A 26,358-nucleotide genomic window follows, 5' to 3' on the forward strand; every position below is an offset into this window, starting at 1 on the left:
TTTTCCCTTTATTTGCTTCTTTCTTTTCTTTTGGGTTTTTTTTCTGAATTTTCTCTGCTCTTTTTTTCTCTTTTTCTCCTTTTGTTTCATTTTTTTTCCAGCTTTTCACTACTTTTTCATTTTGGTATTTTTTTCTCTTTTGTTCACTGGAAGAAAGCTAAGTCACTGAACATTTGTATTATTTTTTTTTGCAGATATACAATGTTCCCATTTCCAGCAGCACACTAGACAATGTCTAAAAGCACACTAATATGCTCCGGCACACTGGTTGAAAAACACTTGTACCGTAATTTCCGATCTACAAGGAGCACTGGAAAACCTCAAATCGGCCAGAAATGTGAAAGTGCCTTGTAATCCGGTGCACTATATATATCCGACAATACGCTAGATAAAACTTGAAATGGATAGTTACAAATAAATGATACTGCATACTGTAACTGTTCTGCCTTTGAGAAACATATAGAGTGATTTTTGATTGTACTTTTGTGGTTAACATTTTAATTGTTGGTTGATAAAAGAAAACAAGAGAAGCGCTCAACTTAGCATAGCAGTATGAAATTTATTGTGATTACAAAATTGTCTACTCTTTTTTCAATTGTTGTCAAATTAAAATGCACACGGTAACTGTGCTGCCTTTGAGAATCATTAACAGTGGTCATTGAGTGCCCTCTTATTTTTATGATATAAAATATTTAAGTTGCAACCCTAACTTTTAGTTTAGTTTTAATTCCAAATTATAATAGACAATAAATTACGCTGGAAAACACCCATCAGACACATACAAACTAAAGTATCTAAAAGCATTTCAATTAATAAAGCCAAATTCATTTTAAACTACAATGCATTGTATTTATTTTATTGTTCTCTAGTTCTGCCATACTTAACATATTGTGCAGAAGTCTAGGGCAATAATTACAAAAGTTCACTACAGCCCCTTTTTATCCCCCAAAAACGTGCAGTTAGAACCACAGGGTAAGATATCAAGATCATACTAATATTTTATTCCTGCAGTCCAAATGATTAAAACTAGATGATTTAGTAAAATTTTTCACTGCACAACTGCTATTTAGGGTCAACAAAAACAGTGCCAGAAAACATCCATAAATTATTCATTCGGAAAGAGGGAAATTATAACTTAAGGGGCTGTAGTAAATTCATAATCCCAAAGGTGAGAACCACCAGGAAAAGTATGTGTGTGTCTGGAGTCAAGCTTTGGAACGGTTTGCAAGACGAGATCAAACGGTGTCCGACTATTCACTTGTTCAGGTTTAAATACAAAGAAACATTCCTGGCGGAATACAGAGATGAGGAGAGTGGGGTATGAGTGGTGCGGGAGATTGGGAAGAGTGCGTCTAGTTAACTTTGTGTTATTGTTGCTATTCTTATATCATGACTGTTATTATTAATATCATTACATTTGTTGTTATATAATTGGTGTATTTGCTGGGGAAGATGAAGGGGCAGGGAATATAAGCCTTTGCTTCTTACTAACCCTTTTCGAACATATGTAATATTTTGTTGTTGAGTTATTGTTTTTGTTCTGTTTTTATTTTGATTTTCGAATAAAGTTTTCATTTATTCATTCAATTCCATGTGCCTTATAATCCAGAAAGCCTTATACAGTGGAACCTCGTTTCTCGACCATGATCCGTTCCAGAACCCTGTTCGAAAACCGATTTTTTCGATCACCGAAATCATTTTTCCCATTAAAAATAATGTAAATCGTTTTAATCCGTTCCAACACCTTGAATGTTTACCTTGAGTGTTTAACGTAAACATAAAGCTAACCCAGGCTAATAGTACGTTCGCGTTATCGTAATCTTCCGTACGAAAGATTCCCCTAACATGAACGTGTCAAAATAAAAAAATCAGGTAGTATACAAGTCATTTAGCACCCGTGTCTCCACAACAAGTGGTGAGCGGTTCATTGGAAAGGGGGCTCCGTTCGAACACCCTCAATGTTGGGCTCCGTTCCAACACCTTGAATGTTTACCTTGAATGTTGAACATAAACTTAAAGCTAACCCAGGCTAATCGTACGTTCGCGTTATCGTAATCTTATGAATAGGATTTCTTACCTTTGTGGTGGTCAGCAGAAGGCGCTCGCACACCTCCTTCATATTTGGCTATTATTTCTTTCTTAAATGCAATAGTTATACGCACTGCTTTTCTTTTTTCACCTGTAGCAACTTTGCTGCTTGCACTTACTTTTTTCAGAGGCATAATAAGGGGCTAAAATACCCGTACGCTGCTCAGCATCGCACCCTAGCGTACGCACTCAAGCATTACCGGCGTTCGAAATCCGATTTTTAGACCGAACAGCGAAGCAAGAATTTCTCGAAATTTTTGGTCGGACACCGATTTGTTCGAACTGAGAGGCGTTCGAAAACCGAGGTTCCACTGTATATGAAAAATATATCCTAAATACAATATTTTTGGGCTGCGCCTTATAATCCAGTGTGCTTTATAGTGCGAAAAATACGGAAACTGAAAAACGAAAAAACACACTCACGTCCTGGTTGGACATCTCCCAATACGGCCGCTCCCCGTACGACATCACCTCCCACATGACGATGCCGTAACTCCACGCGTCGCTAGCCGAGGAGAATTTCCTGTACGAGATCGCTTCTGGAGCCGTCCATCGGATGGGGATCTTTCCTCCCTGCTTTCGCGATAAAACGACGCACATATAAATTCAACATATTCGTCTGAAAAGAGCCGGAAGCGCCCTCACCGTGGTCGTGTAGGCGGCCTCTGGGTCGTCCTCTAGGATTCGAGACAGGCCGAAATCGGACACTTTACACACCAAGTTCCCGTTGACTAAAGTGTTGCGAGCCGCCAAGTCTCGATGGACGTAGCCCATGTCCGACAGGTACATCATCCCTGAGGCGATACCGCGTAGCATGCCCACCAGCTGAATTACAGTGAAGTGACCGTCGTGTTGCTGACAAAAGAGGGCACAAGATAAATTCAACTAACAGTCTATAGAAAGGAAAAACAGACTGCCTCAGTATCCATTCTTGTTTTAAAGCAGTCATTGAAATAGGACTGCAACAACAAATCGAACCTGGATCGCAGTCGAAAGAGTGGCAAATTTTAACCAATTGACCACAGGGGATGTAGAGGACATGGGAAAAAGCTTCATATTTTATCTCATCATTGTTGAACACGTGGTGGTATGATCAAAATCATTTATTGACAAACTAGTAACACAATACTAAAATAAAATTTACAACGTATTTACTTAATGTCCTTCAAATTTCGATTCATCATCAGATACACCTAAGTTGCCCCCATCCCCCGGTGGAATTTTTTGGTAGTTTACATCTTTCAGGACTGTACCGTGAATAAAAATAGTGTGAAACTGAGATAAAACCGAATGCCTTTTCTGCTGTCTGACCTATCTGACTGTTTTGTTGACATTCCCTTTAGCGCGGCACGAAATTGTGAATATGCTTAATTGCTGTTAAGATTGTCGAGAAAAATTGTTCAAACCTCACATTGTTTATTTGATGTTGGTAGTATCAATAAAATTGTTCAAACCAAATAAACATCTACAGCCTCTACTGTAGCGCCTTATAATGTGGTGCGCCTTATGTATGGAAAACGTTTTAAAATATCATTCATTGAAGGTGCGCCTTATAACACGATGCGCCGTATAGTGCGTAAAATACGGTAATTTACATCCCTGGTGGTCTAGTTGTAATTTCACAGTGGATTTAGGTGTATTATTATTCTTGTTACTGTTATTATCACTAATGTTATTGTTGTTTCACTCAAGGCTAACACATCAACCTTCCTTTTAGTCATTATCTCCTCTTTCTTCCACTCAATCGCTTTACTTCCACATCCTCTCACATTTAGTGACCCTATAACTAGAGTTTGCAAGACTTTTCGGTCTCCGGCCCCCACCTGTATGATGCGGCAGGGGTAAACCAGTGAAAGCTGTTGGGCCCTGCTGTGGAACAAAAGAGTGTGTTGTGTCACCCTGACCCGAGTGACATGTCTGCTTTCTTGTGTCCCGTTTCATCAGGAGGGACAAAAGCATGACCAACTTAGGTGCCGAGGTGCCTAACTTGTTTGGGTGTTTGGGCATTTGGGTTGGCCATGGTCCAAAAATGTTTGTGGGGTTTTTTTTTTTGTGCTACTTTTCCCCTTTTTATTTTCTTTGTTATTGTATGTGTTTGTCTTGCTGTGTGTCACCCCTCGAGGGATATGACCAAGGTAGATAGATAGGTAGATAGGTGGGCCAGGCCACGAGACTATTGTCAGACAACACTGGTCCGTGGTACAGAAAAGATTGGATCACTGTTTTTTGTATTAGTGCTTGTGCCTGTTATCGACACTCGTATCGGATATTAAATATATCCAGCTAAAGACATTTCCACGTCTTTAAAGCAAACTTCTCAGATTGCACACTCAAAAAATGCTTCATGAAGCTTCATTTATCCAGCACAATGAAACACCTACCCTCAAAAATGAGTCCAACGATCCATTTTCCATATATTCCACCACAATCATCACAGGCCTACCTGCAAAATAAAAGAGCACATTAAAGATATACCTGCACTTGTGCAAAGATCCTAAATTGTGTCAAGAGGAAAAGAAAAATGTCCTTTTTCCCTCTCAGTAAACAACACAGCGTAAATTGCGTGGAGCAATGCTTATTAACTTGCTATTTAAAATCAAATGCCACCTCAAAATACGCAAACAGAAAATTAAAAATGTTGCTGCTTAGCTTATTTCCTGTTTTATTGCATTAAAAATTTGCAAAAAATAATTGGGAAGATCTCTCAAGAAAATTTAAAATATATTAAATGGTTATATTTATTCAGTGAAACATTTTAATTTTTTATCTAACTTCACAATTTGGGGTTTTTCTTATTCTAAAACGCAATATTTTTACATTGTATTATAAAGATTATAAATACAATTAGTATGTAACGTATCGCTGTGATGAGCGTTTACAGATACTGTCATGGTTGCCATGGCGCCCAATTGGGCCCGCCTGTGTGGCGCCAGCTGCGGCCTGTTGACAGATTGGCTCTATTTAAGCTCAGCGCTCTTCCTCTTCCTTTGTCAACCTGTCAACGAACCTCTGCCCCGCAAGACGTGGGTTTTGACTCGGTCCTGTTTCCTGTTGGCATTTCCTGTCCGGTATTGTTCCAGTTTATTTTTGTCCTGTTTAATATCGGTTTCCAGTTTCGTTTGTCTATATTTGTCCTGTTTATTTTTCTCTCCAGCTTTCATTCCCGTCCAGTTTGTCCTTTTTTATTTCGATATCCTTTGTCATTATCAATCCTGTCTGGCCCGTCCTGTGCGTTATCGATCCCATCTGTTCGATATTTACTCGGGCAATTGGTATCGATCTCGTCCGCCTTTGGCTTCATATAATTTCACGCCAGACTGCTGCCCAACGTGCATGACTCCCCATTTCCCGTAAAATTAAAGGCTTGTGTGAGAAACGTCACGCGTTTGGGTCCTGATCCTGTTCCGGTTCCTGACAGATACAGAGTGAGGCGCGCAGTTCTCTTGCTTCATGGTAAAGGGCAATAATTAGATCAAGAATTCTGATTTCAGCCCTAAAGAAAAAGGAGTTGCGTGAGTAAATGTCTTCATCTGATATATTTTTCCCACCCTTACCTTTGGAAATATACACTTTTTTCCTTGGATTACTTTCAACGGGACCTTGACTTTGCAGGTCTGCATCAAACCTTGAGTACCGGTATCATTTTCCGTTCAGTTTGCCGGCTGTGATTTTTAGACTGTGGACTTTAATGAAGGACATTTAGTTTCAATCGCGGGACTTGAAGTCAGGTTTGGGTTAATTTTGTGATTCATTTTTTTAATGTGGGCGCATGCGGCTTATATACAGGTGCAGCTTGTGTATGCACAAAATCTGTTTTCCTCCTAAAATGTGGTGGGTGCGGCTTATAATCAGGTGCGCTCTATAGTCCGGAATTTACGGTAGCTTTATTTATTTGTAAATCATGCTGTGCCTCACCCGACACGGACCTCATTGCACATCACTAAACCAAAGGTATTGAGAAAAGTTTTATTTATTGGAATATAAAGTTTTATTTATTTAAAGTCACCCTTAGAGTCTCTCATGAAGGAATAATAAGCAAAATCTGGACCATAAAGTTTCTGCAGTATAGTTTATGAGCCCTCCCAAAAAGACAAAAACAAATGCACCTGTTTTATCACAGTCTAGTGGTGTGTCACCTGTTATTTAACTGCAGGTATGCCTGTCAGTCACAGCACAATACTCGCCGTAATTAGTCTCCTAAGAACAACAACAACAGATGGCGCTAGCCAAAGATGGAGGACGTAAGACAGGCGCAAAAAGGAAGGTGTTTTAATGATAAACCTTGGCAGACGAAATGTGTTCCGGAGCATAAAATGTGCCCGTGTACCTGAGATAACCGGCAGCTCACAATTGTTATTTACATACGGGTTTTCAGTCTTAGCGAGCTATTCTCAGTCTTTGAAGAACGTGTTTGAATTCAAAACGATATATCTGATCATACCAGGGGTCTCCTACGTGGACCAGGTTGCACCCTATGAACACTTGAGTAGCTCACCAGTAATGGGTCATTGTGATTTTCCAGGAAATGTTATTTTTAACTGACATAATGCTTTTGTGGTTGACTAAGCCTAGTTTAACTCAACTTATAATAATGACAACCTGATAATAACACGGTAACAACCTAGTTATAACCTAAAAGTTGTCATTTTAGAAATGTAGCCCTCGGTGCCAACAGGTAACAAAAAGTTGCTCAGCTTCAAAAGGGTTGCCGACCCCTGTTTTATAGAGCTGTGGAAAATATATGGTTTTGAGTTATCATTTATTGATTTATTATTGTATAGGAAAGTGTATTTGTTTGTTTTAAACTGAGTCTTAGTTGCTTCTCAATTATTTTCTGTCACGCTCCCCCTTGGAAGAAGAAATCCTCTCGCACGCCCCCCAAAAAGTCTGTTTACTCATCCGGGTCGATTATTTTTTTTCCATGGGGTCATTTGAGGGTCTGCGCCACTCTACGTGTTATACCTAATGCTTATAGAGAAAAGAGCAAAGAGAGCACCCTAGTGTAGTGGAGGTGCAATTGCATTTGATTATGGAAAGTTAAAAAAAAAAAAAAAAAGGCTCAGAGGTCAGACGCGCGGGCACCCCATTTGGCGAAGCATGTCTCCACCCCCCTAGGGGGGCACGCCCCACTTTTTAAGAACCACTGGGTTAAACAATTTGGCCAGGAGTCGGGGCCTGTAAACCCATTAATTTATTCTCATGTAGGAAATCAAAAACATACAAACATCTACATGTAAGATTATTAGTGAGGTATTTCTGTCGTAGTATTATTGTATTAACCTAGTGGTATTTATGTAGTATTGCTGTAGTATTTCCTTTTTCTTTCTCTATTAAAGCAAAATGAGATTTTAGAATTTTAAGCACTTAATTTGATATTGTCAGGACCAGAACAAAAACAGGACCCAATTGTGTTACGTTTCTCACAAGTTTTATTGAAGGGAAGAGGAAGGACTGCGGGAAGCAAGTCGCTCTCGTATTTGGATTGTGATTCAGAACACGGAAGTGGATCTTCCGTAGCGAGCGATGGTGTCAGGGAAGGAAAAACGGCTCGGTAGCCGGGACTGGGTCGGAAACGAGTCGTAAGCCAGAACGGGAGAGTAGACGTAGTCGGGGACAAAAGAGGTCGTAAGCCGGAACGGGAGAGAAGACGTGGTCAGGATCAAAACGGGTCGTAGCCAGAGACAGACAGTAGCAAAAACGGGACAGGTGGGAGTCAGGGTCGAAAAAGGCTTGCCTAGTATACTCTGAGGTTCGTAGACGGATTGACAACAGGGGATTGACAGGACTGGGTTTAACTAGGGACAGGGAGCCAATCAGAGCCCGCAGCGGTTGGCGCCATATGAGCGGGCACAGGTGATTCACATCGGTAATCATGACAGATATTTAGTTTTGCAGTTTTTTTTTTGTAGTATTTTTGCAGTATTTCTTTAGTCTTATATTGCCCTATTGGTCCTGTTCTACAAAAGTGTAAGATCTTGATAGTTGAACGACGCTTGCTTAGAATGCGAGATGCCTCTGTGTAACAAAGTACATGCAAGTTCCATCAACTTTGCCTTTGTCTCCAAGTTCTTGACAGTACAAATACAAACTAAGAAAAATCATTTTTCTTACTTTTGGTTACGACGCCTTCGAGCCTGATGATGTTGGGGTGGTCGAACTGCCCCATGATGGAGGCCTCGCGCAGGAAGTCCCGCCTCTGACGATCCACGTAGCCGCCTTTCAGGGTCTTGATTGCCACGGCGATCTCTTTTTTGCCCGGCGTTCTCAGGCGGCCACTACATACCTCTCCAAATTCACCTGAGGAGAAAGCACCCACTAAAACTTTGAAGGTATGTCACTGTATTGTGAAGTCTAACCTAAAACAAGTGTTAAAAAGACTCAAAATGACTTGTTGGGAAAAACAGTATAAACTTTTAAGAATGTTATAGTTTAAATACCCTCATAATAAAACCTATAAACAAGCAGGGCACACAATATATATATATATATATATATATATATATATATATATATATATATCACATATATACTGTACAAATTCTGCAGCATCCCCTGTCATGCAGTGAGCTCTGTGTCTCGTGTAAAGAGGGAGGCATAGCTGAGGACATGATGAAACTGTTGTTCACACTGCAATTTCTGATGAGTATAAACATTAATTTCTTGTAATTTTTTTTTTCGCATTAGTTGTAAAACAATAAGAAAATATACTCTTGAATGCATATTTTGAAATCACTATATTTTAGAATTGACAAGTAAAATAAAATAAAAAAGGTTCCAACAAGTTAACTTACGGTACTTACATGGCATTTGGCAGATCATTTAGCTTATTTAAAGTGTAATTTATGTAATTTCATCTTGAAAATGATCTGATTTTGTGCAGAAATGGCGATTTGTTCAAACAATTTGCTGATTTGATTTTTAAGAAGAAAAAAAAATTATAATCAGCTCAATTATTTGCTCTTTACAGTATCAGATATTTAATCCCCATTTAGCCAATAGCTCAGCATTCAAATGCCATTAGCAAAACAATGGAATTATAGTAAGTGTTTGATATATTTTTTTCTGCTCATTTCAAAAATGTTTGTACACATTGTATTACATTTGAACACGTTGTATTACACATTTAGTATTATGGTGACAAAGAGGATTGTCTTGAAAGGTTCCCTGTAAAACAAACGAATTATTATCAAATTAACATTAGGGAATATGATGAAATATATTTTAATCCTACTTATGACCGAATAATAATAATTTATTCGTTTTTAATTCTCAAATGTCTGGTTGTCCAAACGAATTTGGGGAAAATTGCAAGAAGTTGTTTTAATGTAGTTGAAACCGCCAACAAGTACCGTTCATGGCCACCTGAGGGCAGTGTTGCAATTTACATTCAAGTCAATGGCAGTTAAAAAAAATGTGTCTTTCAAAAAACGACTTCTTTCGCACTTTTTAAGGTACGTGCAAAACAAATGCAAGGATAATTTGTACGTGTGTGTTATGAAGGTGTCTCCACCTCAGCCAAACGTTTACCTTGAATATGATTGCAATACCCCTTTATGAAGCGATAACAACCCTTACAAACACAACGCGACACCTATTTACTCACAGAAAGACTACGCAGCCAAAACAAATAGACTCAGAAACAGCTTTGTCCCCAAACCTGTCACAATACCAATTTCAATTTCACACTAAACTAAATTGCACCTATGTCATATCATATTTGCACTGTAAATAACCAATTATCTGTAAATAATCATATATAATTATAAGATCTGTCTTTTTAATTTATTTCACCATGCAAACATGGTTATATAGAGTACAAATTTGAAATAATAATAATAATAATGAAAAAGAATTAACAAGGTTCGTACGGGTGCTTGAAATCCGTGAAAATGCTTGAATTTTATTGTGTGTTTAAAGATTTAAAAGTGCCAAGATTTTGGGTGAATTACTCAAGGTTTGAAATTGTTGCAATATTTCTCAAGTCTGCTAAAAAATAACATAGACACTGCTCTTTGGTGGCTTCGCTTTGCTCTTGCATTTCTTCCCTTGTGATTAACGGCAGTTTTTATTAGTTTGTACAGTATTGTCCTATGAAGTTTCATGCCCCCCTAAGACAGGTGCATGCTACACTTTAACAGGACATTACAATATGTGTATTAGTGCAAGGATTACGTATCAATTATGGACATTTATGATGGACCATGCAAATAATCAAGGTAGTTTTTTCCCCAGTGGTAAATTGTAATGGGAAGAACTCCCAACACCTGAAAATGTAAGCAACATAATAACTGTAAATTTTACCCAACACCTCTATGAGGAGATATTTGTCTCAAAAACAAATATATTTGCCAATATCTCAAGAGCTTAAATTGATATGTCTTGATAAATGCATGCACAAGATCAAAAATCTCATATATAAATCACAGATATGTGTCTGGCTTTGCAAAATACAGTGGAACCTTGGTTTTCGAACGACTCACAGTTCGAACAAATCGGAGTCCGAACAAAAAAATCGAGAAATTCTTGCTTCATAATTCGAACAAAAATCGGAGTTCGAACGCGGGTACGACGCGTGAGTGCGTACGCGAGGGCGGGATGCTGAGCGGCGTACGGGTGATGAAAATACGTCGCAAAACCACGTTAAGTATTCCGCGATACAGCTATGGCTAACTGTAGTGCAGTGCTACCGTCCAGGGGTGGATGTTTCACATCACATTTTTTTTTACTCCTTTTAATTTTCTCAGGTGCAATTGCACCTCCACTACACTAGGGGACGTCCGAGATTAAACAAATGTGTAACAAATGGGCCGAGTTACAGAATTTCGTCAAATTCCACCACCCCGATGAAGCTGCAGCCACCAGAGTCATCAATGACTTTAACGACACTGTCATAAACCACTTCCGAAAAGTTCTAAAAAAAGGCAGAACAAGTGTCATTGGATAGATATTTTAAGAGAAAAGAACATCCTGTAGCCGAGTCATCCGTAGCAAAGAGATTTGAACATGTGAGCACCCCTCAGACAGAAAAGCTCCCCGAAGTTTTCATGGAAGGGGACTCTCCTTCAAAACAATAATTTTCCTTCCTCCTCCAACCCTCTCCGCCATCCACCTGCGCCTTTTGCTGACCACCACAAAGGTAAAAAATCCTATTCATAATTCTTTTCGTTATCCTTTTTTTTATTTTTACACGTTCATGTGAGCGTAATCTTTCGTACGGAAGATTACGATAACGCGAACGTACGATTAGCCTGTTGTTTATGTTATGTTATTTGTGTCTTATATGTAAACAAAGGTAAACATTCAGGGTGTTGGAACGGATTAAAACGATGTACATTATTTGTAATGGGAAAATGATTTCGGTGTTCGAACAAATCGCTTTTCGAACAGGGTTCTGGAACGGATTTTGGTTGAGAACCGAGGTCCCACTGTACATGATTCGCACCTATCTTTTTTTAAATGTAAGTTGGCTTTGAAAGTCTTTAAAAGGGCTTGAATTTGGCCATGAAAAAGGTGAATGAACCTTGTATAAAATACAGGGAAAAGGTGAAGGATATGTAAATGTGATACAAGAAGAAATCTGAAACACGTGAACACATACCAGCTCCAATCACTCTTTCAATCCTGATCCGAGATGGGTCGATCTCCTTAGTAAACTCGTGGATGGCTTGGGCGGGGTCCTCATAAGTATCGGGGTCCACGTACGTCTTAATCCCCGGGAAAGGAACTGCAACTTTAAGAACAAAAACTAGTAAAGTGGTGTCCTTCCCTTTAATACATTGATCAAGTCGAAGGGGTGAAATTAATTATACGGAGATGATCATCATTCAAAAAAATGTAATTAAACTCTTGAGCTCTTTTAATTAAAAACAGAAATTACACAACAGTGTGCGGGGGAAATAATCTCAACTGCAAATCTCTGCAGGAAAGCAAAAGCCAAATTGAGATCCGATGGAATCTCGACACATCTTGATTTTATTACACAACTTTGATAAAATGCTTTCGTGTGCACGCTGCGCAAGTGTCCTTGAGCAAGTCGCGAAATCTTCAGCAGAGGCAGGAGGGAGGCCAGACGCATGCTGGGCTTCACCTTGGGTGATCGATACAGTATCATATCAAAATAAAAACAAACCAAAAAAAAGCTATCTGTTGTCTCTGATGCATGAAACAACACGTGATAAGCCCCTGAAGAAGGAGACTGTCCACCTCTCAAAGTCACACGCTACTTTCTCCACTGGCCACTAAATTAAACTACGTTACAGTAATCCCTCGTTTTTCACGGAAGTTGCATTCCAAAAAAGCCCCGCAATAGTTAAAACCTGCTAAAGTCTAAATATTTTCGTATTAAGTACTTCATTACACAGGTTCTCAACTAGTCTGACTTTAGGACCCACCATTCCACCTAAAAGACAAGCTGGGACCCAGATCAAGAAACAATTTCCACTTCTCAAATGTATTCAATGAAATGATTGAGCACTTTAAAGCAAAGAAAGTAGAATCTATTCACTTTATATATATATATATATACATATATATATAGATAGATATAGATATTAGTCGCACATGAGCCTACATCGCTTATAAGAGACCCCCTAAAATGCTTTAAACGAACTACAAACTAAAATAAATTGAAAATTTTAATGAAGCAGGTGCCTGAATATTGAAAATTATTTTATTATACAGTTCATAAAGATTAATATACAGGTAAAAAGCCAAAAGTATAACATTTTTAAATTATTTACTTCCTCGAGTGCTTCAATGGCAGACATTCATACACCATTTTCTTATTTAGCCAGCGATTCCTTCTTTGACTCGAAGTTTGTTGTCACGGCTCTTCCTTCCCCTTATCACTAACTTTTTTGGGGCAGAAAACGGAAATGAAACTGACAAAATCAAGAGAAAATGAGACATAGTCCCTCTCAAACGACTAAATGGGTAAAATAGATCAAGCAAAGCATTGTCACCATCTACTGTTAATAAGATTAAATGACCCCTTTACATTAGCATTATTTTGCAAAAGTAATCTGAAACCGAAACTGAAAACAGGTTCGCGACCCACTTTTGGGTCCCGACCCACCAGTTGAGTAAAACTGCTCCATTATACATTGAAACCAAAGAACAAACCCTATTTACAGACTAAAGCATTCTTTTTTAACAAATAAAAATACTTTACTTTCTTTTTTTTCAAATTTTTACGAATAACTTCGAAAAATTGTCGAAACATGCTTTTAAAACTAGTTGTTTTGTGATTTTGCACTATTGACTCCAAAAAGGGTTGGTGTTACTGTTACAATGGCGCCCAATTGGCCCCGCCCGTGTGGTGCCAGCTGCGGCTCGTTGACAGATTGGCTTTCTGTTATTTAAGCTCAGTGCGCTCTCTCTTCCTTTGTCAGCCCGTCGAAGAACCTCTGCCCCGCAAGACGTAGGTTCTGACTCGGTCCCGTTTCCTGTTGGTATTTTCTGTGCGGTATTGTTCCCATTTATTTTGTCCTGTTAAATATCGGTTTCCAGTTTTGTTCCCGTCTATTTTTGTCCTGTTTATTATTCTCTCCAGTTTTCGTTCCCGTCTAGTTTGTCCTGTTAAATTTCAATATCCTGTTTTGATATCAATCCTGTCTGTCCCGTCCTGTCCGGTATCGACCCTATCTGTCCGATATCTGCTCGGGCAATTGGTATCGATCTCGTCGGCCTCTGGCTTCCTATCATTCCACGCCAGACTGCTACCTAACGTGCATGACTCGCCATTTCCCGTGAAATAGAAGGCTAGTGTGAGAAACGTCACACATTTGGGTCCTAAACCTGTTTTTGACATTTCATGCATTTTGTATGTGTTTAATAGTTGCTTGCCACACTTGTTGATTGAGAAATATTTCAAACAAATAGAGTATAAAATCAAGCTGTAAAGAGGCATTTAATATGTGTACACAAGTGCACTAACATGCTTTAAAAAGAGTAATTACATTTCTGTATGATAGACTAAAAAAAACGGTAAAAAAAATCTTTCTAAGAATGATCCTTTTTCCTTTCTCAGTTTTATACCTTTTTCAAATCAATAAACCTGTGGACCAACATCGTAGTCTTCAGAATTTTGATGAGACAAAAGGAGTTTTGTGTACTGCTAAAGTATATTCGTGGACTTCATGTAGGTTTTAGATCAGGAGATGGTGTAATAATAGTCTATAATAGTAGTCTGTGGTTTGCAATAATCTGTGCAGCCCTTTGAGACTCTGTGATTAAGAGTTATACAAATAAACTTAAAAAAATCTCTCAATACGGATCTTCTGCCAACATCTGAGAGCGAAACTCAGCTAGAGGCCGTCACACTTGATGTTAATTGTGCAAAGCTTCAAGATAATTCAACCACGTTCACCGAGAGTGGCACAGTAAAAGGACAGCTTCAGCGCTAAAAATAACGCAAATTCAGCTGAAAATAGAAAAAGGATAAAGAAGAGAACTCACGATGCACTTGGTCTTATACCTCAAGTTTTTTAAAACAGTCAAATGCCTCTTCAACTGGAGTTGCTGCTGCCATGGCTTGCCAGAAAGCAGAGGCAGTCACAGCACGTTCTTCATTCGCAAAGAGGGAAATGGCCTTCCAACTTGAAAACGCACAAATAGAATCAACGATGAACATGTTATCATTACAAAAGGAAACAGCTGCAGCTGAGGCTGAAGCAAAGGTCTTGGTGGCAGCTGCTGATGATAGCAATCAATGTCGCTCCGAGCCTCGCTCTCAAGCGCTTGCTGCTCCTCTTGACCCTACGGAGCGCCCCCAAAAATGTCGTGCCGAAAAAGCCAAAGAGGAAAATGGATTACATTTTGCACTACATGCCTTTAAAGAGGAAAATAAAGGGCTTCCTTTTGAGCAAAACCAAATCACTGCTAACCCTTCCTCAGCAACTGCAAACCAAAATGAAATGGTTCCGCAGCTACAGCCTACTCAAGATGATCATGATTACCCCACAGGAGCAAGCAAGATAGAAATCGCATGCACGGACAAAATCAGAATCTTCCATCTTGCTCTCCTCCGAATCACACACCTCGCCCTGCCATTCAGGATCAGGAGAAGCAGATATTTGGCTCAATGAGAGCTAGTCACCATAGGCTTGATCCTCCTATTCAACAACCAACCATACACCTACAAATCATGAAAATACAGTCAGAGGTCTGAATTTGTCTCCCAGCTAAGAAATGAACTTGTTGGTCAAGCGGCTAAGGAAATGGTCCACTCGACAATACTCTAAACCAGGGGTCGGCAACCTATGACATGTGTGCCAGCAGTGGCACGCGAGGGCTTAACCAGTGGCACGCGAGCGCAAGGCAAAATAATAATGATGATCTTTTAAAAATGCATATTTTTACCTGAAATTTAGACATTTTCAGTTGCACGCCGTGTTATTTAGAAGCTTTACGAGTGCGCCCCTCCTCCTTTTCTACGTGTGTCAGTGTGTGTTTGCGCGGCGCCTCGCATTGGAGAGATCCGTGTATTAACCCAGCCAACGAAACACACTCGTGCGACAAATGAACGAATCATGATGGCTCCTCGAGCGAAAACATCTCGTTCTTTCCAGCCAGCGTGGACAGACGAACAAGGCTTTGTGCAAAAAAATAACCGTGCTGTTTGTGCATTATGCTTCGAGAGCGTTGTACCTCGCACAGCAAGTGTTAAACGTCATTATGAGACGAAACATGGACATGAATTCAAGGATGAGTCTGACAAGGCTGAGACATAAAAACACGCTCTGTCCAGTTACGGCAAACAAACACCGACGCTGAGAACCTTTGTCACTGCTAAAAACACCACCACCGAAGCAAGCTATCACATTGCTCACTGCATCGCAAAGCACAGAAAACCATTTACTGATGGCGAATATTTTAAAGAAGTGTGTGTGTGTGTGTGTGTGTGTGTTCGCGCGCGTGCCTTCTGCTTTGCTGCTGTTATTTCAAGTTTTGATATTTTCTGCAACATGTTATCATTGATGAATGGTATGGTAGTTGTCCATAACACTCGTTTTTTGATTGTAGTTCATTGTTAATGAAGAATGGTTGATTCGGGTTAATTCTTTCGGCAAAAAGTTGAAGTCATGGATGGCTTCAGGCCTTTCCACTTGTTATTCACATTCCTTTTTTAGTTGATTGATGAACAAGAATAGTGGAAGAAAATTTGGTCAGGAATACTATTAAAATGTATATCCATGTTGTATATTTGGACTGGTGTAAAATGACAGTTCTGTTGGATAATAAAAAAAATGTTGTGCGAGTCATTAATCTTGGTGTGGCACACTGATATCCAAGGACATTTGAGTGGCATTCCACACCAAAAAAGTTGCTGACCCCTGCTCTAAACGCATTAGGGCGGTCTGTTAACTTTCCACATAAAGGACTCTAAATGATACATTCCAAAAAACAAACAAAAGTACAGTACTCCACTTTATAAATCTTCATACAAATAACTTCTGTACCGTCAATTATGATTTAAAAAAAAAATCTTGCCTCTATATTGTACTAGTGATTCCAAACAGGGTTGAAAATGATTTTAGACCACTAACCAATTTTATTCTTCAGGTGATATTTTGTTGCCATCATGTGGAGATTATTGGAAAATAAAAAAAATGTGGCGTAAAAACACTTAAACGTGCCGAGAAGTGCTACTTTTTCAGTTATAGAAAGCATTTTCTTCTGCCTTTTGGTTCTTTTGTGGGTCTAGCATATTTTGTTGAGATGATGGCTTTTGGAGATACTTGAAATTGAAAAAGATGTGTGCAGACAAGGGGCAAGGTGACTGTTGGGCCAATTTGAATGCAGAAAACAATAAATATTGAGAAACCGCGGAAAGGGCTATACAGCGAGGGATTACTTTACACTGTTTATTTTTTTTTAACCAGTAAACATCCATTAAAATGTATTCAAGTACCCCCATTTAAGGAACTCTGAACCAATTGAAAAGCTTTTCATCTTGTTTTTGTCTTCTGCATGCCTAAATTAATGCTTGATTTTGCATGAATCAGTTTTAATTCTTGTGTGCATCAGGGCTCGAATGCAGCTTAAAAAGCAGCTTCTCCCAACAGATAACTTTAACAATGAACACATTTCCATTTAAGTCATTTAACCTTCTGATTTTTCATTGACGTGAATTTCCTTGACCTCTTGTCTTTCTACCTAATGAAACCGCCAAAAAGTGTATTGCCTTTCCTACTTCAATAACATCTCAGTCCACCTGAAAACTTTCAATTATTTCTATACCCCCTCCCCTTTTTTTCCTGTATAATCATCATCCCGTCTACTCCCATTTCAATTATAATCCATTATAGTCCTCCTTTGCAATTCCACAATTTTCAATCTGTGTGATCAAGATCATCAGGTGAATTCACAATATCCCTATCTGATAAATTTCCTGCATACAGATAAATAATATGTGTTCACATCGACCAAAAACTCGCAGTATAAACTGAATTCTGGTGTTCTCCAAATTTAAACTGAGAAATGAGATACTAATGAGAAATTGATAAATAACATTTGTGGCGGTGTTTGTTTACCGTGTCCGTTCTGATAATCAGTCCTCCTCTTATCCTCGGAGGTCATCTTGGCCTTGATGTACCACTGGCACCTGCAAAAAAACAAAACACACACAAACACATTTCATAAAGTCCGGATTCCAATTTAGCATTTTGCTAACACTGTAAGATTCCAGATGATAAACAGTCGGATACCTTCACAGCAAGCGACTCCGTTGAGATCCTTTGCTGTTAATAATGTTTAAATAGCGGTGGACCAAGAAACAAGATGAATGTTTGAGACTTCCCAAAAAGTGAGTACAGGTAACGTCCGATTCAAGACCAGGATCAGTTCATGAGAAACTGGTGGCAATCAATTATAAGTGGTAGAATGCTGTGCCGGCTGGATGGCAAAATTGACATACAGTACGTGTTGCTGGGCTGCTGTGTAGCAGTACAAGACATAGACTTCAAAAAGGTAAACAAAGAGCGTCTGCTGGAAAAAGCAGGTTGAGTAGGTTCTTATTCTGACCTGTGCCCCAATTCAGTGCTTTTGCAATTGTGTCCAAGCACTATTTTGGCCGCAATACATTATCCCCAGTCAACAATCTTCACTGCTAAGAAGAACAGCATCCATGCAACCACGATCCACTATCCCCAATTCTATAATGCAGTGAGCAGAGGCCACCAGAGCGCCTTATTGACACTGCTGGTGGCATTTTTTTTTTGCCTTTCTGTCCACCAAAAAGTAAACTGGACTTGAGCGGCTACAATCCATTGTCTCTAATCCCATATCAGTGCAAGCGTGGAGCAGCAGAAATGTATTTGTTTGGGGACATGTTGTTCTGGCCCATATGAAATTAGATGCACCTTAGTGACCACAATCCATAATCCCAGGTCAACCATTGCTGAATGTAGAGGCTCGCAGAGGGAGGAGGGGATCGTTTTGCTGCACCATGCCAATATGGCCTGCCTAAAATAAACAGCACTTTTCTGTCCACAAGCCTTTATCCCCCATCGACTTATGCACCCGTGTTTCATTATCCCAAATCCCATATTGCTCAAATCGAATGAAATTTATCTGTAAAGTACTTTTCAGGCAAAATTGCCTTTCAAAGTGTTCTATTAAAAACATTTAGTGTACAATAAGAAAATTAAATCCCCTCCTTTATCCCCGCCCAACAACCGAAAACACGTAATACAGACACACACGGTTCAAATTCAATAAAAACAAAATAAACATTAATAGAAATAAAATGTGACAAGGCACAGACTAGGGTGTCGTCAGGGTATCTATGGAAATTGATGCAGTGTCACCTGTAGGCATCCCCCAGGGGAAGCATGGGCAGATTAAAAAGAACCGGGCCTAAAATTGAACCTTGGGAAACCCCACTTCTTAGGTTCTGGAGGAACATGCATCCATACCTACTAAGAAATGTCAGTCTGTGCGATAGGAACAAAACCTTTTGCGAAACCGTGCAAGAGATGCCCACCAGGTATCAGAGTCTAAATATAAATATGTGGTGATCTACTGTGTCAAATGCAGCACTTTGATCCAGTATCTCCAGAACAGTAGGTTTATTTAAGTCTATGTTATATCTAATATCATTTAAAACATTTAAAAGGGCAGTCTTGTTGCGAGTGCAAAATCAACAGGATACATTTTCGTTGGGAGGTGTGTCATCCTGGCTCGTTTAAAATGAAATAAGTTTTTTAGCCATGATCTGTTATCCCTTTTCGACTATTTCTGAAAGCAGGTGGCGGCAGAGCACATTTTGTTCTGGTTCAGGCTGTTGAAGCGTGCTATTGCAGCCAGCCTTAAAATAAACTGCAATGTTTTGGCCTTTATCCATTATCCCCAGTTGACTGTTTCTAAAAGCGCTACAAATGTTTGTAATTTGTGGTGGCATTCATTTTCTTGTTCTTTCTGTATAAAAATAACAGCAACCTTGATGCTGCAATCCATTATCACAGGTTGACTATTGCTGCAAGCAGGGGCGGGCAGAGTGTAAGTTAAAAATGGAGAGGAGAGCTGCTTTGTAGATTTTTGCATACTGCTGGGATTCCTGGTCCCCATTAAACACAGTAAATGAGGGATTACAGTATTTTCTATGAAAACACAGTGCTGAATAAAGCGCTGTTCTGTCTTGTGAGTGTGCCGGTGCAAATTTTACACAATCCGGGTGACCAGATTAAAAGCGGTGTCAGCCACAGGTTGACAGCATGCGCTTTGATGGAGTTAAGTCCGTGAGGTTCTGAACACCGATGGACAGCACCGATAAGGTGGCAGGTGACACATACAGGAAGCAGAAGGAAATTTGCAAAGCCATTGTTGAACTCTGTTGATGGGGTCAAGTCCTTCATTAAAGAAACGGCGGCGTTCGCTGTTATCACCGCTGTCCAGTCCTCGCCTGTGATCCCGTTCATCCGCCAATCTTTCATTTCCGGGGCCGATGCTGACCAGAATCCTTGTTATGAAGAGAGACTTTCTGCAGGGCGCGCTGGCATTTGCATAAGGGTTCAAAAACAGGAACTTCAATTAAAGCACTTTGCCCAGAGTGCTAATCAAAGTGTAACAGGAACTCCAAGCACTTCTCTCTCGCTTCTGCGTCACTAACAGTTGCGTCGCCATAGCAAAGGTCGCTAAGACTTCAAGGGAAAAAAGGAACTAGGGGGGATTCAAGGACAAAAAGGTTCATGGAATAAAGTCACATTTCAGAAAGCTTTTACACTGGCAGATCATTCTAAAGGTTTTTTTTTTATAAAACAAAACAAAAAAGCATGTATGCATGCTCAGGTCGACAGAAGAGTGGATTTGGCTGCTTGGAGAGGTCGATGCTAGGGAGCTGCGCTACCCAATTTGGCGACCAGTGAGTGTTAGAGATGCCACAAAAGCAGATTTTATAATTTTTTTGGGGGTGCCTTGAGATGAAACTAAAGACACTCGGAGAGGCCTAAGGTACAACATTTTTACGAAACTAGGTTCAGCCATTTTTGAGCCTATAGGCCATATACAAACACACACACACAGATCGGAATTTATAAAGTAGTTTTTCACGGTTTCAATATTTGACGGATTTGCATCCTGGATTGTGTTCTGCATTATTATTTGACGGTAGTAATTTATTGTTTCTGTGTATAATAAAGTGGTTATTTGTCAAATATGTGTAAAAAAATAAAATAAAGGTTTTTACTTTGTGGTTTTCGCCTATCTCGGATTCGTCATAATTTTACAATGAAAAAAGTTTGAAATAAATTCTAAATTAAGATGCTAAAATTACCTGCCAAAGGAACATCATTTTACTCAGGGTGATGACAATTGTACTGATTTTAGCACATTTTTTCCTCAATTTTCGGATTGAGAAGTGCAGAAGGATAAGGTCCACCTCCTCTCACGTCAATACATCTCATATATGCTCCGTTACACAAAATTCCCATGAAAGCTCTCTTCGTTCTCAAGCTGCCTGAGGGCATTTAAAGAAGACCAAAAGTCCCTCCTACTCACTGCAAGAGGACCGACTGCATATGGAGAGGAAGTGCAAGGCTGCTTTGTATGCCTCTGTATTGAAAAAAAACCTAGCTTAAAGAAAAACCCTTCTGATTGTCACCATTTGAAGAAAACCTCGTGTCAACAGTCTGACTGACTCCAATTTTCGTCTACCAAATATGATTTCTGGTCATTATAGTCAAGGGCCTTGCATATGACACCAGTAAATATTGTGCAGTCAGTCGAGGCTATGCAATCTGTTGGTGTCAATAAAGAAATCATCTGCCAAGCATTAAAGTGGCAGCTCAGAGTTCAAAGCTGTCATAAAAAGGGCTCCTCAGACAGTATGCATGAAAAATTATAGCTCCTTAAGCAGAGAGGAAAACAACTAAACAGGTGGTTGAAAGTTTTGATATAAGTCTGAAGACTTACCAAAAAAATCCTCAATACTTTTTGCACAAATTCAATTGAAGTGGTCTTACCTTCCAGTAATGAGGAGGAAGATGGTGATGATGACGAGGAGGGTGAAGCCGCCCACTGCTGCCGTGACGATGACCAAAACCTGACCTTGGTCTGAGGCCAGGTCTGATGCTACAGGTGAGAACAAAAAAATGAGTAAGAAAAATATAGGACTGGTTTGGGTTAACTATAACCCCCAAAGGTAACCTCTACCACTAACCCCCATAAACCTAACCCGAGATGTAAATTAACCATAACCACATAAACCATAACTAACACCAAACTGAACCCACCTAGCCCTAAACCTAAGATAAAGCCCTATCGCCCCTCCCTTACACCCTAACACCAACCCATTTAACCCTTAACCCTAGCTTAACTCCTAAACCTAACACCCATCCTAACATCAAACCCTAAAACCAACACTTACTCCCCTAAATCTATCCAAGCCCCTAACATCAAACCCTAACCCCCTTAACTCTAAACATAACAATAATACTAACACCAACCCTAATGCTCATAAACCCTAACCCTAACACAAACCATACCCCATCCCTAGCCTCTCCTTACATTAACCACAAACACCAACCCAAACCCATTTAGCCCCAACCCATTAACTTAAGCCTCTTACCAACCCTCACCCCCTAATCTTAACCCCCACACCAACTCATTTACCATAAAACCAACCCTACCGTAAGCACCAACACCAACCTGAACCTTTACCCACACCAACCTTAACTCTACCCTATCCCCTCTACCTAACCCACTAACTAACCCCTCTAACTCTTAACGATAGCCTGAACACCAATCCTAACCCCCCAGACCCTACCTCGTAACCCTCCTAACTCTAAACCTAACCCTACCTGAATTCCCAACACAAACCTCTAATCACAGCATGGATCATTAAACCTAACACAAACCCTAACCTCGTAACCTTAACCCAAACCCTTTAACCTGTAACCACACCAACCTTAACCCAACCTTACTCCTAAACAGGGTTTGATAGGGTTACTTTAACTTGATTACTTTCAATTACTTTTGGATTACTCGAATACCAAATATGCTAATAAAAGACAAAAGAAACTAAATATGAATAAAATTATTACATTTTGTGCAGGCTTGGGGAGTAACGGAATACATGGAACGGCCAAAATGATGTTGGCAAGCTGTTTGGATTTATTTTCATTTTGTTTCTGTCGTATTTTATGTTCGTTTTGCCGGAGATCAAAGAGATCAAAGCCAGGAGAGAAAGCTTACCATGTGTTGTGAGTCATATTTTTATTCATATTTAGTTTCTTTCGTCTTTTAATGGCATATTTGGTATTGGAGTAATCCAAAAGTAATTGAAAGTAATCAAGTTAAAGTAACCCTACCCAACCCTGCTCCTAAACCTAACACCAACTCTAACCCTGCTACCTCTAAACCATAGCCCTAAAACCAATGCTAACCCCTCTGATGCTACCCTAACACCAACACCCCTAACTCTAGACTGCAATTCAACTTTCATATCAATAAATTGCCACTCAAAGTGCGGTATCAATACATTCAGTGTACAGTAAGACGATGAAATCCCCTCCTTTATCCCTACCCAACAAACCAATACACGTAACACAGACACACACAATGGTTAAAATACAAGAAAAACAACATCAATAGTAATAGAAATAAAATATCATTACAATAAGACACAGACTAACCATGTGAGGACACGGACCCAAGGGACGCTTATCCACACTGATAGCCTCAAGATTATTAGTATTTGAACCCCACTTTACTAAGTAAACTCAATTGTCCAGCTACTATAAATATTACATCCTGAGAGGCTAAAAAGGTGGACCTAATTTTAGTGACTTTACTTCTGAAGTGGTCTACAAAGTCCTCACAAAGAGCATCCGTTGGCTCCAGTGGGGCCTTTTAAAATCAACTTTTGTTAAAAGGTTGAAGGTGGATGAAAGGAATCCATTTTGGGTTATTTTTATTGTCAGATATAAGATTTGAAAATGATGCTCATTTTGCCTGCTTGAGTGTTTTATTATTATAGGTTTTGAGGTGTTGACAGAATGTTTCCTGGATTGTAGTTCTTTCTTCACCTTACCCAGCAATCCTGCATAGTCTTTTGCGGTTTTTGACTATATTGTTTCTCCACAGAGGTTAAGACTTTATGTTGTGGTTTTGGTTACCAGTGGAGCTACATGATAAAGTGCTGATTTCAAATTCCTGTTGGAATTATCAACAATATAATTTCAGGATACAGGTAAAATCTTGGCAGGGGTGACCTTTAAAAGCTCTATAAAATTTGCAGGCACTTCAGGAGTTGGGTATCGTGTCCTCCCTGTTCTCACCGAAGCTACCTGGTGATTAAGAGTACTGATGTTAATAACGATGCAGTAATGATCGGACACAGTCTGGTCGACCACAGAGGACACACTCACGCTCAAACCATGCCTAACTACGAGATCAAGAGTGTTTCCTCTGTTGTCAGTTGGCCGTGTGATGTGCCGTTTAAAATCTAGGTAGTCCCTTAACAATCCTGTAAAAAAAACATTCTGAGACATACCCAAAGTAAATCGAATGCTGTTCTTGATACGTTTAGAGAATATGGACGGTTTTCGTCTATTGCTACTAACATTGAGTAATCTAAGTTGGAACATACAGAATTAGGTTTTTATTCAGCATTAGCTCAGGAGGTAGAGCGCTCGTCTTGGGATCAAGAGATCGCAGTTTGAATCCCTCTTTGTTACATGTGGAAGTGTCCTTGGGTAAGACACTGAACCCCTAATGCCCCCAATAAGCAGGTTTGCGCCTTACATGGCTGCACGGCCGCTATTGGGAAATGTGAAGCACATTGTAAAGTGCTTTGGGAAGTCTTCATTGACTTGAAAAGCGCTATATATATGCAGATCATTTCATCATATTTTTGCCTGATTTTTTATTTTTTTTTTTGCAATGACATGCCTGCAAAAGGGCGTAGCATGGGGCTCTTAGCTGGAAAAGAGCTGGGAGCATGATGCCATACCTGGTCTCTGGTCAAATTGATCACAATTTAAACAAATCAAACATTGTATTTTACACATTTTTCAAAGGTATGTCAATTTTTTCTCAATTGTCACCATTTGGAGATGACCAGTTCAAAGCCCTAGAACTTCTGCAACCGTGTATGCTACTTGGCTAATTTCTAGACATTGGCATTAGGGATTCAGCGTCTTGCCCAAGGGAACTTCGCCATTTAACGCGTAGGAGCCGGAAATCAAACCTGTGACCTCTTGATCCCAAGAGCGCTTTACCTCCTGAGCTACTGAGCACACAGCAGATGCAATGCAGGGCAGATTGTGTGTGTTTTGGGTGGGTGTGACTATGCGCGACTGTGAAAGGCTGCTGTATGCCGTCAGTCAAACAGCCGGCTAGCTTTTAGCAACTCCTTACATTAAAAAGAAACATCAATCAAATAGGACTCTGAGAAAGGTTAAAATGGTGATTACCACTGTGTGCTCCGTGGATTGTTATAGTGTACAGAAATCAACTGAAGCGGCATCAGTGAGGCTGCAGGTCCAGACTAATTCTTTAGTTATTAACTGTAGTAAACCACCTTTGCCGAACGTGGCTAGTCACGAACACCCGATCCATTACCCATGAAAAATATAATCCAGAGTTACAACTCGTGGAAAACCGCTATGTGGGACAGTTGTATTTTAATCCACGCAGAAACCTGGCTAAATTGTACTGCAATTCTGTATTCTGTTTTTATTTGAAGATCTATAGTTATTATTTTGTTACATTCCAATACTCTCAGTCGGTAAGGACGCCATCTCGAGTTAAGTTAACCCATTGGTGCTTTTATAGAGGTGCAACGCTACTTCGCGGATTTTATTTTCTCCTGTGTGGTTCTAGTCCCTATTAACCGCAATAACCGCGTGATCCCCGTAAATGAATATAGCGTGGGAGGTGTTTTGGAGAATAGGCAGGGCTGGGGGTGGCAAGTCAGTTTCTCGTGCGCTCTAGACATAATATTCCACATTGGCCGTCAGCACCCAGCTAGCTAGGGTGATGAGACGGATCTATACCCAAACATAAAACAAAAACTTTACTCTCCCTAACTCGTAACCTAACCCCAGCACCGAAGTTAACCTAACCCAACCCCGCCTAATCGCTAACAACAATCCAAACCTAGTCCCCTCAACCCTGAGTCTAAACTTAAGCCTAACCCTAACCCATTCATTTTGGCTGTAATGATAAAGTTAAACAGAGTAGGAATAAAATGGGCAGGATAGAAACAAAGACGAATTCAAATCAAAAATCTTTAATGGAAAATGAATAACTCATTCCCTCCCTACAGGTACCAGAAATAGATTTCTCCCTTTATCAGTCTTTTGTGATGCAAAGGGCCCTCCATCAGTCGTATTACTGGAAGGATCTGTAGGCCGAGTTCTGTTTAATTAATATTATTCATTCATTAAATTGTGATTTAGTCCATAATCGTTTGCTTAAATTGGAGCCATTTGATATTCATGATTTTCCCCCATTTTGGGTGTCTTGTCGCGGGGCTGACATAGGCCAGATAATTGAAAGATGATTGGCGCTACCCAACTTATTTCCATCATATTTCATGCTTAATGAATACGGATTGCAGATCAGGGTGCTTGCTCACACAACCCTGGAGAGAGAATCACCAAGTTTTTTTTTCTTTTTTAACAGTATATATGCACCATATAGGTCGCTCTGAATTAAAAGTTGCACTAGCTAACAAATTGCATAATTCACCCTCGTGGCCTGCATTTCTTTTGGGTGACACTATGTATCTCAGTGTACATTATTTGGACATGAACTTAGTGTCTGATA

At 39.7% G+C, this 26,358-nt stretch overlaps 1 protein-coding gene across 5 annotated transcripts in view; it reads right to left on the bottom strand.

The window, feature by feature from the left end:
* Window positions 1–26,358, bottom strand: part of epha6 (eph receptor A6) — a 234,191-nt gene that overhangs the window by 9,225 nt on the left and 198,608 nt on the right. For 2 of the 5 annotated variants that reach the window (XM_088353345.1, XM_088353349.1), the window contains exons 8-14: window positions 21,549–21,657; window positions 17,622–17,692; window positions 11,687–11,818; window positions 8,200–8,385; window positions 4,470–4,531; window positions 2,734–2,943; window positions 2,512–2,664 (exon numbers count right to left, since the gene is read on the bottom strand). In XM_088353345.1, coding sequence (XP_088209471.1) covers window positions 2,512–2,664; window positions 2,734–2,943; window positions 4,470–4,531; window positions 8,200–8,385; window positions 11,687–11,818; window positions 17,622–17,692; window positions 21,549–21,657 — 923 coding nt within the window. The remainder of the gene's footprint in view (window positions 1–2,511; window positions 2,665–2,733; window positions 2,944–4,469; window positions 4,532–8,199; window positions 8,386–11,686; window positions 11,819–17,621; window positions 17,693–21,548; window positions 21,658–26,358) is intronic. The other 3 variants (XM_088353348.1, XM_088353347.1, XM_088353346.1) reach the window with 3 other exon arrangements.

Source organism: Urocampus carinirostris, chromosome 14 (assembly GCF_059441175.1).
Source record: "Urocampus carinirostris isolate Australia breed hairy pipefish chromosome 14, RoL_Ucar_1.0, whole genome shotgun sequence".
In the NCBI taxonomy this organism is placed as follows: Eukaryota; Metazoa; Chordata; class Actinopteri; order Syngnathiformes; family Syngnathidae; genus Urocampus; species Urocampus carinirostris.